The 13600-nt window shown below is 47.6% G+C and overlaps 1 protein-coding gene across 1 annotated transcript in view; it reads left to right on the top strand.

Moving 5' to 3' along the window:
* Positions 1 to 13062, top strand: part of PPFIA1 (PTPRF interacting protein alpha 1) — a 79974-nt gene extending 66912 nt beyond the window's left edge. Inside the window, exons 26-32 of the mRNA XM_068976947.1 lie at positions 4562 to 4737; positions 4825 to 4922; positions 7079 to 7254; positions 7927 to 7995; positions 8893 to 9058; positions 10926 to 10992; positions 11680 to 13062. Of these exons, the coding sequence (XP_068833048.1) occupies positions 4562 to 4737; positions 4825 to 4922; positions 7079 to 7254; positions 7927 to 7995; positions 8893 to 9058; positions 10926 to 10984 (744 nt within the window). The 3' untranslated portion in view covers positions 10985 to 10992; positions 11680 to 13062. The remainder of the gene's footprint in view (positions 1 to 4561; positions 4738 to 4824; positions 4923 to 7078; positions 7255 to 7926; positions 7996 to 8892; positions 9059 to 10925; positions 10993 to 11679) is intronic.
* Positions 13063 to 13600: the final 538 nt, after the last annotated feature.

Raw genomic sequence — 13600 nt, 5'->3', positions numbered from 1 at the left:
ACAATTTTGAACACTTCTGGTGGTTAATCTCGTGGACAGAAATCACTTTGTTTGACACATGCTGTTTCCTGCAAAGCCCCATGGCTTCGGCAGCTACTCGGGTGATGTGTTTCAGTCCCTGGTCGGGTAGGGCTAGTTACGAGATCAGTTAATGAGAAAATCGTGCTTTAATAAATTTCCAACACAAGAGTTGCCATAGAGACTCTGCCTCTGTCGGTATTGACTGTGGACTGTCCTAATCCTGTGTGTTCCAGAGTCCTTCCTGCTGATGGAATTCTCAGAAATTGAGCCCACTCCTGCTTAATGCACATGTTGAATTTTTAGGTCCCTAGTTGAACTCAAAAACAAAAACTCGGTCACAACTGTTTTGCAACCTTGCTTTGAGACAGTTTGATTAAAAACAGTGACTTTGCTCTGTGACTCGTGACAATTCAAAGTCTACCAGGTATGGGCGGGAGTTTCCCTGAGGGGGTCCCTAGTGGCAATGCTGTGTATGGACCCTGAAAAAGATACCTGTGTAACCAAAAAAGCAAAGGAATTCTGAATCCGTTTTCATGACTTCAGGTTGACAGTTGAAACAGCCGTTTGCCTCTATTTGGGCTTCTGAAGTAAAGTCAATTATATCACTTTTAACAGAAGAGGAAAGTAGATACAATGTGATTCTGTGACTCCCTCACCCCTTGACTTGGTATTCTGTGCCACTGCTCCAGATAAATGTCCTCATTAATTATTTAACCCAGTCAGTAGTGACCATCAGTGAATTTAAAAGAGCACATTTCACAGTTACTTAAATATCAGTATATTTTACACTAAGAGGCAGAACTTTGCCTGCAGCACGGGAGTTAAGCTGACATATAAATTAAGCTGAGCGTTTGCTTTTTAATGGGAATACAACCAAGGATGAGCCATGCCAACGACGCCAGAATTGGGACGTTTTGGTCTTCGGTGGAAGCAAGGGCCACTTTCTGTGCGGCCATCACGGGCAGAGGGTGCAGCGCGCGCCTCCCCCGCGCTGGCGCACAGGGGCCTGCTCCTGAGCCAAGGGGAGGTTGGAGGTGGCCTCGGGCTCTCGGGAAGAAGACATCAAGGTGTGGGCAGAGCCTTCGATGCTTTCATCTAGCCGGTAGCATCTCCAGGTGTCTGCCCAGGACTGTGCTCCCCACAGGTGGTGCTGGGTTGGACAGGGTCCAAGACACCATCACTCTCACCTTGTTCAGAGCTCAGAAAACCGATTTGTGTTTGTGACCGTTTCAGTGGTGGAGAAATAGGCCCTGCGGAGTCTCTTCTGCCCCAAATGTCCTCTGATCATTGGCGAGCCCTGCCATGTGCTTTCTTCCCCCAGGCTGGGATGACAGCCCAGGAGATATGGGTCTCCCTGGGACTGAGCCTGACCCTCCCAGAACTTATATTATCGACCACTAAAGTGTGAATAGAGTATATAATGAGTGAACAAAAATAAGGAGGCTTCTGCTTCCATGGAATTCTCTGCTTAGAAATGTCTTTGCATTTTGTGTCTATTTAAAAGTACATAATCAGCGAGTAGGAAAATAATACCAGATATTCATGCTATAAATGTCAGGCTTATGAGATGAGAGTTGTGATTGAAAGAGTGAAAGCACATGCTATTGTGATGATGTCTAAAAATGTTTCATGTTTTATTTCCACTCATGATTATTTATAGAAATCTATTTTCTGTTAGAAAGTTTTTTTTTCTTATTAGAACGCAAGAGTTCTTGCTGGAGTTTGAGTGATTGCTTCTAGCTTCGTTGGTGTGAATAGTAGATTAGAGGCCATATTTTTGAGACAGAACATGGTGGTATCAAGAGGTATTATTTCCGAGGATCCCATAATGTACAGGATTCCTCGGAACGCGCCCTAGTCTCCTTGGACAGAAGAGCATCGAGTGCCTTCTTTGGCACGTGTGCATATGCGTGTCATGTGTTTTATCTTCACTGTGCAGACCTTGCACGTATTCCATTAGACCTATCCCTGAGGAGTTCATAGGTTCTGATGACATTATAGTAAAGGGTAGTCTTCACAATTTTAATTTCCGGTTTATTTGTAGTATTTAGAAGTACAGTGCATTTTTATATGTCGACCTCGAATCCTGCAACTTTTCTGAACTCACTCTCATGCTTGGAACTTTTTTGTCAATTCATTTTCCTTGTCAGTCCTCAGGTCATCAGCAAATAGAGTTGTGTTGCTTTTTCAATTCATGTGATTTTGATTTCTTTGTTTCTTGTCTTGTCACAGTGGCTAGGAGTTCAGTACAGAGCTGAATAGAAGCCACGAGAGCAGACATCCTTGCTTTGTTCCTGATCTTCGGGAGAAAGCACCATATGATGTCAGCTCTACCTTTTTTGTAGATGGCGTTTATGAGGTTGAGGCAGTTGTCGTCCGTTCCTAGATTGCCAAGATTTCTGTATATCAATGATGAATATTCTCAGATGCCTTTTCTCTATCTTTTGAGGTGATACTGTGGTTTTTATTTTCAGCCTATTGATTTGGTGAATTTCACTGATTTTTTCAAATGTTGGCCCAACCTTATGTTCTTGGGATAAACCCTGCTTGCCGTGATACCTTGTACTTTTAATTGATTACTGATTTCCTGCTGTGTCATTAAGGAATTTTGCATCTGTGTCTGTGAGGGATATTGATATTCTTGTAATATGTTTGTCTGGTTTTGGGTATCAAGAGAATTCTGGCCTCAGAACGAGTTAGGTGTGTTTTCCTTCACTATTTTGGAATAGTTTGTGTATAAGGAGCATTTTCTTCATAAACGCTTGTTAGGATTCACTAGTAGAGCCACTTGGGGTCGAGATGTTGCACGTGTGGGTAGATAAGGGTTCTCACTACAAATTCGAGCTTTAACAGATTCCGGTTACCCGTTTCTTAGTTCATGGCTGTCATAGGTTGTGTGTCTTTCAAGAAAGTAGGGTATTTTATGGAGAAGGAAATGGCAGCCCACTCCAGTGTTCTTGCCTGGAGAATCCCAGGGACGGGGGAGCCTGGTGGGCCGCCGTCTATGGGGTCGCGCAGAGTCGGACACGACTGAAGCGACTCAGCAGCAGCAGCAGGGTGTTTTATCTAAGTTGCCTGAAGTTGTTACCCTGTGCTTTCAGTGCGTAGGGTCTGTACTGACGTCCCCTCTTTCATTCTTGGTATTGGTAGTTTATGTCTTCTCTTTTTTTCCTGATCACTCTGCTTATTCATTTTTATTGATATTTATGAAGACCCTGATTCTAGTTTTTTCGTTTCTCTGTTTTCTGTTTCATCGATTTTTGCTCTTCCATTTTCTTATTTCTGCTTGCTGTGGATTTCATTTGTTTTTCTATAAGTTTAAGACAGAGTCTTAGACTGTTGATTTACAATTTCTCTTCATTTGTGTAAGTATTTACTGTTACCAGGTTCCCTCCAGGTACTGATTGATCCTGTATACTCACTGTTACTCACTTCAAAATATTTCCCATTTCACTTGCGATTTCTTCTTTGACACATGAATTATTTAGAAATATGCTGATTTCCTGATGTTTGGGAGACTCCTGGATACCAGGGGTTTTTTAGTTTCTAACTTAATTCTGTTGAGATCAGAAAACATGCTTTGAATGATTTTCGTCACTTTAAGTCTGCAGAGATTTGTCTGTCTTTGGAAGAGTGTTCCATGTGCCCTTGAAAAGAGTGTTACCGTGCTGCTGTTGGAGGGAGAGTTCTGTAAAATGTCAGTTAGGTCAAGGTGGTTGACAGTGCTGTTTAAGAGGGCTTCCCTGGTGGCTCAGATGGCAGTGTGGGAGACCAGGGTTTGATCCCTGGGTCGGGAAGATCCCCTGGAGAAGGACGTGGCAACCTACTCCGGTATTCTTGCCTGGAGAATTGTTTAAAGGCTTCTGTATCCTTCCTGACCTTGGTTGGCGGTCTGTTTTGGCTTCCTTGTTCAATAGTTATTGAGTAATTCAGAGGAAGATTGAGGCCCCTGCCTGTTACTGTGGGTTTGTCTATTTCTTCCTTCAGTCTGTTTAGTTATTGTTTTCCTTGTCTCTTTTTTTTAAAACCTGTTTTTTAATTCACTTAACTGACTTTGAAATTAGCAGATGTTTTGCTAAAAAAAATTTAGAAAACAAAATGTTGAAAATAAAATTAAAGCCAGCCAGAGATAACTTTTGGTGAGTAGAGTTAGGTTGATCCTTCAAACTTGTTCATGAGTCGTGGCTATTCTTTGTTGATATATTATTATCATATATAAAAGCTGTTTCAGAAAATTAATGTGTAGTCAGTTACCATTTTATCATGGTTTGGTAGATAGGTTAAATTTATTAATACAGATGAGTCATAGACTTTTAATGGTATAATTTCTTTGTATAAAGTTTTGCCAGCAAATTTAAAAGGTAGCAAATAAAAGACCAAATTATTTTGAAGTTATGAGCAATAATGTTGTCTTTAGCTTAGCCTTTGAGAATATGTAATTGGTTAAAAATCCATTTTAAAGATGATTTAAATGGCCCTTGTGACTGCTTCCATGGGTGTTTTTCCCCCTGAATTGACCGTCCTTAATTATTGAAAGCAGACCCTCGCGTACGGGGACATGAACCATGAGTGGATCGGCAACGAGTGGCTGCCCAGCCTGGGGCTCCCGCAGTACCGCAGCTATTTCATGGAGTGCCTTGTGGACGCGCGGATGCTGGACCACCTGACCAAGAAAGACCTCCGCGGGCAGCTGAAAATGGTCGACAGTTTTCACAGGTCGGGTGCTGCGTCGTGCTCACTAGTTGGCGGAGAGACGTTTGCCTGTGGCCAGGTCTAAATTTTTTCTTTTTCTCTTGGAAACAGAAACAGTTTCCAGTGTGGAATTATGTGCCTGCGAAGGTTGAATTATGACCGAAAAGAACTGGAAAGAAAAAGAGAAGAGAGCCAGAATGAACTGAAAGGCTAGTACAGTCCTATTTCTTGCTTCCCAGTGTATAAGCAGCCTCAGTGATTTCTTGTTTGAAAGAAAAATTCAGGAAATGGCTTTCCGTGGAGGAAACACACCTCGCATCATTACGGAGGAGGGGGGATGGAAGGGAGTGTGTTTGAGATCGTCCTCTGTGGCCAGAGAACTTGCGCTCTGTCCTTGGGCTCACATTGGTCTGCAGGTTGTGTGTCTCGAGGTGAGAGCATCTCCCCACGACCCTAGAGATGTCCCTGTTGCTGGGCCACGTGCCCTGTTCTACTCGCGAATGCTGCTGCACGAGCCGAGAAGAGCAAGACCTGCTGTGCACGCAGTTAAGTGTGAAGAACGCTGCTCTGGCCTCTTGTCAAAGGGCTTGAGGCAGCTGGTTCTGTGCCCAGGCTGGAGGGAGTGGCCTTGAAGCTGGGTGGGAGCTTCTCAGCTGGGGAGGGAGGCATTTCAGTCACCCTGCTGGTGGAGAGGGGCAGAGGGCTGTCCTTGAAGGCTTGCCCTGGGGGAGTGCCTCTGAGCCTGAGTACAGTGGAGTTAAATAAGGTGTCAGCTGTAGGACTTTCCTGGTGATCCAGTGGGTTAGAGTCATCTGCCTGCTAATGCAGGGGACATCAGTTCAGTCCCTGGTCTGGGAGGATCCCATAGGCCACAGGCGGATAAGCCCTCATGCCCTTGAGGCTGGGCTCCACAGCAAGAGAAACCACCCAGTGCAAAGCCCGCCCATGATAACTGGAGAAAGTCTGCACACAGCAAAAAGACCCATCACAGCCAAAAATTAATAAAACAAATTTTCAAAAGGGATATTAGCCATTAAGCTCAGTGTGAGACGTCCCAGAATGTTCAGGAAATAGATCGCTGAGAACAAGGTCAGTGATAGAAGGTCCGCGAGTCCAGGTGCCTCACAGGCTCCTTCACTTAGTCCTCGCTATAGCCCTGTGCATGGAAGTGCTGTTTTCATCTCCAGTTTTTACTAAGAAAGACAAAAATATGTTTGGAGAGATGGCCCACGTGAAGGATCGTCTAGCTGTGACTGAGTTCATTTGAATCACAAGAAAACCAGAAGCCAACATTTATAGTATCTGTCCCTTTACCCAGACAAGGGCATTGGAATTGAGAGCTGTGTCTCTGTCTCGTTTGTTTTCTGAATCCATTTTAAACCTCTTTACACTTGACACACACTGTCTTTGAAAGTCATCGGTGATCAGCTGGATATATTTGTACAGCGCAGCTATTTTTAGCACTCTGCTGCTGTTGCTGCTGCTGCTAAGTCGCTTCAGTCGTGTCTGACTCTGTGCGACCCCATAGACGGCAGCCCACCAGACTCTCCCATCCCTGGGATTCTCCAGGCAAGAACACTGGAGTGGGTTGCCATTTCCTTCTCCAATGCATGAAAGTGAAAAGTGAAAGTAAAGTTGCTCAGTCGTGTCCGACTCTTAGCGACCCCATGGACTGCAAGCCCACCAGGCTCCTCCATCCGTGGGATTTGCCAGGCAAGAGTACTGGAGTGGGGTGCCTTTAGAGTAAATTTTGTAACTTATTACTTGACTTAACTAAGATCTTCCCCCCAACACACAAATCCCTCTAATGTGCTGGACGATGTCTTTACGTTTCTCTCTTTTTAAAATGAGACAACGAAAATGACTTAAAAAAAAAGCTTCAAGATTATAAATGAGAGGTTTATGTTGAATTGAGCAAGGTGTCCAGATATGGTACTGAGTCCTTTTTGTGACGTGAAAAAAGTACATCAACACACACTCAAAAATAAGGGAAAAAAAGACATTTAAATCTGTGTCTGAAACATGTTCGTGCCTGGTGCTCACGCACGTTCTTGTGCGTCCTGTCCTTTCCGATCCCTGGAGCCCCATTCTCTGGTCCCTGGAAATGCACATAATTGCTTCATCTCTCTTGGACTCGCTTGAAGAATGAGTTCTAGTAGAACCGTCTCCATCAGGATGGAGAGGGGCCGGGACATGGTGTCCGAGCGCAGCAGGTCGGCTGCCTGCTGAGCCGTGTGCCCCGGCCCTTGGGAGGTCCTGGCTTTTGTCAAGAGCTGAGGGCCAGCATCATGTAGGACTCCTTCGCTGCAGCTGCACGAGGGGAACACAGCTTTCTGAGGCTCCTTTCCAAACTCATTCCCTGCAGACGTGCTGGTTTGGAGCAACGACCGAGTGATCCGCTGGATCCTCTCCATTGGCCTCAAGGACTACGCGAACAACCTCGTCGAGAGCGGCGTGCACGGCGCGCTGCTGGCCTTGGACGAGACGTTTGACTTCAACGCGCTGGCCCTCTTGTTACAGATCCCCACGCAGAACACACAGGTGCGACCCCCCGGGCTCGGGCCCAGCGAGCGGGCCATCTCCCGATGCAGATGCCAGCTGGCTCCCCGGCCAGAGACCAAACCTGACCCCTCAGACAGCTGGTACCCTCGTTGCTCCCCAAGTCCCTCTCGGGAAAGTCCACAGTCAGAGATGCTTCGTGCCTCCGTGTTCGTACCTGTCCACTTTTCATTCTCTGTTGGAAGCACGAGAGTCTTTCATAAAATAAGGGGAATTTTGATTCAAGGCAATATGCTGTGAGAGTGACATGTACTCAGTTCTTACGTGGAAAGAGATGTCCTCTTTGTGTGCCAGATGAAGGTTTTATTAATCTTCCTTCTGGGGGTAATTGCCTTGTGTGGTTCTTTTTGACTCGTGGGCGTATTTGAGAATGAGGGGACTTTTGTTCTTCTTCAGAAGGCTGTGTATCTTGTGTCAGTACCGTGATCTCTCCACCAGCACCAGCCCACAGGGCACACTTGGTGTGTAATTTCCAAGAGACCACGGCTCCCTCTTCTCAATACCCCCTCCAGAGACACCACGTTAAACCCCGACTTCAAACAATATCACAGTTGAATTTTTTTTGTAAGTCTTGGTTTAAGAAACAATGGTGATGTGCTGACATTCGAGTGAGATTGTAGACAGTTTCAGGGTGCTGTTTCTTCATAATTTCAGGCTCGTGCTGTCTTGGAAAGAGAGTTCAACAACCTCTTGGTCATGGGAACCGACAGAAGGTTCGATGAAGTAAGTGTTCAGCTTGATAATTTTTCAAGTTGCCTTAATGTAAATTATTTTGTTATACTTGTGTGAGCCATGTAGTCATGGTGTCTCTTCTAAATATGGAGATAAACTAACTTTACGAGGTAAGCTTTGCTCTTAAAAATTTATTAACAAATGAGTCATTAGAAAACTCGTGTCTTCAGTAAGATACAGGGTGAGTTAGTTTTTGTTTTGGGGTGGTTTTTTTTTTTTTTGCTATGTAAGTTTTAGTCCCCCTCAAAAATATTTTTTTATATTAAAACATTGGTTTTCACTTAGGAATGGTGTCTGTGAGTTGTGTTTTGGAGACCAACTGGATGGCCTTACCCTGTTCCAGGGCCCGTGTGCTAGGGGGCTATTTCATAAGTGTATTGAAAACATACAGAACATTAATTTCCCCTTAGGCACAACCGTGACTCGTTTGCTCCCACACTATAGTTCTTCTCTTCATTGGACCTTAAGGAGACTTGAGTTTGACAAGGAGAATCGGACACCTGAAGATGCATCCATTAGCCTGTCCCAGCGTGAGACAGAACTGGTTACGGCTTGAAACTGTTTCCAGGGCAGATGACAGCGTGTTGCATTATATAGCAAGAGGCAATTTCTCCAAGATGAGCAGTGAGACCTGCTGACTGTCAGGGGGAATGTCCGCCCGGGCAGCCGTGGCAGTCCAGTCAGGGTCCTGGCACGCGTGTTACCCCACCCTGTGCCACGCTCTGCTGTTCCCAGTTTGGGCAAATCAGTCACACACGGTTATCACAAACGAGTCAAATACACATGGACAAAAGTGCAGTAGCAAACTCGGCCATTTTAAAGGGCTGGTGGCTTTTTTTTTTCCTTTCTTCTAAAATCTGTCATATTTTTTGTCCTGTAATTTCCCAGGATGATGATAAAAGCTTTAGGAGAGCACCTTCTTGGAGGAAAAAATTCAGGCCAAAGGATGTCCGTGGCTTAGCTGCTGGGTCCGCGGAGACGCTGCCTGCGAACTTCCGGGTCCCGTCCTCTCTGTCCTCGCCCTCGGTGCAGCCCAGGAAGGTGCAGCCAGACGGTAGGTGGCTGGTGGGGCAGCGGGTGCGGCCTGGGCCAGAATGCTGACGAGCTGGAAGGGCCTCCTGCCCAGGTTACAGGGCTCTTCAATGCATGCCCGAGGGTCCGTGTTCGCCAGTGAATCCTAACATCTGTTTAGAAACGTTTAACAGTCATGCTTTTTTTTTTTCTTCCCCAAGTTCTTGTCTGGTTGAATATTAGCGTGTTCTTCCAACTAATAAAACTGAGACTCGTGTGTATTCTCAGAGCATTAGATTGACACCCGTGCTTGTAGAGATGCGTGTGTGGCCGGCAGCGCTCAAGAGCTCTTCCATAAAATAGTAGGGTCGCTCTCAGGCCATACCAGTCATTCCTCAGCAACTCTCCACGCTGGGAGGATGGCCGAGTCCACTCTAAGTGACAGCAGCGTCCACCTTCCTGCCCTCTCCCCGTCCCCACCGTTGTCGGTCCCTTGCACACTGTCAGTCGATGGGGCGGAGGAAGAAGGTGAGGCCCACAGAGGTCCTCTCCCGAGTTTGGCCGGGCTGTAAATACACCGGCCAGGCAGTTGTGCTTTCAAACCTAGCTCTGGTTTTGCCTCTGACAGCCTCTCTGCCAGAGAACGCCGCTAGTTCAGGCTGGGTGCTCAGGGCTGCTGTGTTCCCACTTGATGGCCAGACGGCCGGGGCCAGGTTCAGGCTCTGTGGCTCCGGAGGCGCCTTGTGCACGCCCGCCCCCCAGTGTCCTATCCGTAACGGGGTGACTCAGGGGCTCCTTCCTCCCTGGCCAGGTTCCCAGAGGGAGTGTGCGCTCACCCTGTGGGAGCGGGCCTGGAGGGTCTCTGTGGTGCTGTTTTTTCCTGTTGGTAGCCCTTCCCGTGAGTAGATTTATAAGCTTTGCTCTCAATTGTTCCCACAGAGCAAAGTACATTTAGGTAAAGCCTTTGCTAAGCTGGACACTTTCGGTGAGCGGGCTTGCAGGGAAGCTGCATTGTCTCTTCGCCAGAATTCAATAATACGCTTAACCAGGGCTGGGGGAGACCCAGTGCCTCTCTCCTTTTCTAAACAGCATTTTTCTTCCAAGGAGCGTGCAGCTCCTCTTTCCAAATCTTAACTGTAGCCTGGCTTTCAGTCGACTGAAGAGTCTTAAGTGCTGCTCTTTTATTTCGCATTCTCCTCATTCTAGATCCAACATTTCAGATGCACAGTGACGTTGACATTGGAGTCTAGATGAATTGAAAACAATTCTAGAAAGAGTTGTTGGGAATGTAATATACGGGAGCTGACCTTTTACAAGCTCCGTGAGATAGGCAGGGCATAAACTGTGTAACTGCGTGGTTCCCGTGGCTTCTGCGGTGGCCGTGCAGCAGGTCTCGGGGCTCTTAGACTCAGAAGGGTTCAGACCGGTGAGCTGCTCCATCAGCAGCCCCCAGTCTTCAGCCCTCTCTGGAGCCCTGGCCCAAGACTCATCAGATGTGCTCCTGCTGGGCCCAGGGGAAGATGGAAAACGTTGAATTGGGAGCAGCGGGTTTCTGCTAGGGGGTTATGGCGATTTCTTATTCAACTTGGAGCGGAGGCTGGGGCTGACCCTGAGTCAGTGGTGCCATTTCCGAGGGCGGCTGAGACTGAGTTTCCGCTTTCTTAGAGCAGTCCCGTCCTCCGCCCTCCCTTAGGCCGCCTGGGGAAGAGCAGCCTGGCCCCCAGGACAGCAGAGCGTGGGGCTCCAGGCTCGCTCTCCCCGGGTCGCCCACCCTCTAGAAGTTTCTTTAGACCCTCGTAGGAGTGGGCGCTGCTGTAGGTGTGAGTGTGTGTGTCCTCGTGCCCTGTGTGATGTTCCACGACTAACTGCACGCTGTGTTTGCACGCTTCCTTCTTTGCTCGTGGGACCAGGCAGCGTGGCGGGAACGCAGAGGCTGGATTCCGCCACAGTCAGGACTTACTCCTGCTGAGCTTCGGGGTGAGTACAGGGCGGCCTGGCCCGTGGGGGCACGGAGGCCTCGCCCTGGCAGTGGAGGGTCAGCGGGTCTCCGGAGGTTGGGCCCAGGAGAGCCCTCAGCGGCAGAGGACGTGACCGCGGCGCCCGGCTGCCGCCGCAGTGGTCAGAGTGCGGCCGAGGCTCCCTCGGTCCCGTGCGCGAGGGTGTCCCTGCCGCGGCGGCAGTGCTGCTGGCCATGCCCTGCATGCACGCTCTCGGAGGGAACCCGGAGCGTCAGGGTTTGCGAGGCTGCCCTGCCCTGGGCCTCTCCCTCCGCAGGGACGCAACGGCACTGGCGTCTGGGGCTCGGCCGCCGCTGAGGGGCCACCTCCCTTACAGGTGCTGCTCTGGGTGGTCCTCTGGTGGGTCCGGCCCGGGGGCCCAGCCCTGCTCGAGCCGCTCTGAGGGCAGGAGGCTGTCTGCTTTGTCCTGTTCATGTCTCAGCTAGAAAGCTGGATTGGGGTTTAGTTTTTCTTAGCAGCAGCTTTTAGCTATATGTCAGAATAAAGTGAGCCACAGAGTTCTCTCCTTGATCTGCTTGGTCCTCCATATTTCTCTGAATTCTCAAAGCCCCTGATCCCAGAATGGGGTGGGGTGGGGGGTTCTGGAGGGGCAGGGGCTCGGGCACCAGCCACCCCAGGCCTGACTCGTCCGTGTGTCTGTCTCCAGTGTACCCGCACTACTTCTACAGATGATCCTACAGCGTCCAGGACACGACAGAGACTACGTTTTGAACTCGATGGAATCTTTAATCTGTTCATACTTGTTATATGGACCTGAAGATATTTTATTACAGAGTTTTTAATTAGTGAAAAAATTCATGAATACCATAGAGAAAATATTTTAGAATTTAATGTTTCTTATATTTATGTAAACTTATGACTTCATTTATATAGTTACTTACTTTTTCTTGTATATCCAGGCTATAAATATCCTTTCAGATCAATTCATGTTCTGATACCTGATTTTAGTCTTTCAAATGAATGTACTGTAATGCTTGTATGTATAAATCCTATGAACAAATATAGGGCTTTTGTAAATGATGCATTTATTGTAATTATTCTTGTTTAATTTTTAAATGATAAACCATGAGAGAAGGGGTTTTGCTGCGATTGTAAAATCATCGTGACACGGTGTGCATTATCCTTCCAGAATGTAACCGAGCTCTCCAACAATCACTCTGAAATGAGCGAACTTAATTTCAACCAATTGCTGTTGTATTTTAACGACTGACCTAAACTGTACTTTTTCTAGCAAGAAACGCTTTTTCTTTGCAGCGTGAAGAGATTTAAAAGTACTGGGTGTTAAATGTGAGCTTCTAATCAAATTTGGGCTGAAAGGATGACTAGAAGAAAACTATGAAAATCTCTCCCATAACCTAGTCTCCATGGACCCGGATCCCTCGTCTTCGGTGACTGGCAGAAGCCATGAGCTGGGGAAGAGAGACTTGGCCGGGGTGGGGAGGGTGGGGCCTGGGGACCCGCCGCCCGCTGTGCCCGCCCTCCCTGCCCTCCTCCTGGGAGGCAGGGTCAAGGGCGCCTACTCTTTGAGGACCAATCGTGACGCCCTGTACCCACTGCAGAGCTGGTGCGCTGGACGTGAAGCCGCCACACCCCTGACAGACAGCGTGGTGCAGCTCTGACAAAGGCCTTATTTTTCTTATGTGAATCATCTTTTTACATCTGTTTGTAAACACGTTTAAAGAATGGACCTAGGCGTACATTTTTAGATTTTGATGACATAGCCATTTTGGATTGTATAAGTAGCAAATGTAACTTTTACTTTTTCAGCGGCACATTAAAAAAGCCAGCAAGAGATGCGTTCAGATCATGGTGCGTTATTTATTATGCAGCTGATATCTCGGTGGACAGAGACAGCGTCTCTCTTCCCATGTGGGTCCCGCCTTTAATTTACTTGTATAATTCATTGTTACCGTTCTGTTTTTCTATTAATCTTTTGTGAACTTCCTGAATATGTAACAAAGTATGTACAGTCTACTTTTGAACTATTTTTATCACAGTATTATTTATTGCTTTCTTTCAATAAAGTTCTGAAGCAAAGTTTCCCACTGCCAATCAGGAGTGCCGAGGGTGAGCTGTATTCTCACCGAGAACAGACCAGAGCTGGTAATGGGAGCCCGTGTCACCACATGGGCCTTCTGTTAAGAGAAACGATGGAGAGAATGGAAAGGCTAGAAGACGGAAGCATAGGTGTCCCCAGAGGACGACCGACGGGGTGTGGATGCCCCTGGCTTCAGAGACAAGAGGCTCCATCACTTCAGCATCTGCGGGGACAGGGCCCCTCTTCTGCTGAGGCGCGGGCAGCGGGCCGAGGGTGGGGACAGAGTGCAGGCGTGAAGCCTCACCGTGGGTCCCAGGGTGGGGTGGCCCGCGTGATGCACTAGGGAGTGTGTGTGTGCACGCTTGTGTGTGGGAGCTTTTTATGTTAAGTCAACGGTTTTATTCATACATCCATAGAAACAAGAATGTAGCAAGGGGAGGTGGGAGGGAGATGCAAGAGAGAGGAGACACGTACACCTGTGGCTAATTCATGTTGATGTATGGCAGAAATCAAACCAGTATTGTAAAGC

Source organism: Capricornis sumatraensis, chromosome 8 (assembly GCF_032405125.1).
Source record: "Capricornis sumatraensis isolate serow.1 chromosome 8, serow.2, whole genome shotgun sequence".
Classification (NCBI taxonomy): domain Eukaryota; kingdom Metazoa; phylum Chordata; class Mammalia; order Artiodactyla; family Bovidae; genus Capricornis; species Capricornis sumatraensis.
The sequence above is the reverse complement of the archived record's forward strand: the minus strand, read 5'-3'. Positions and strand labels throughout refer to the sequence as shown.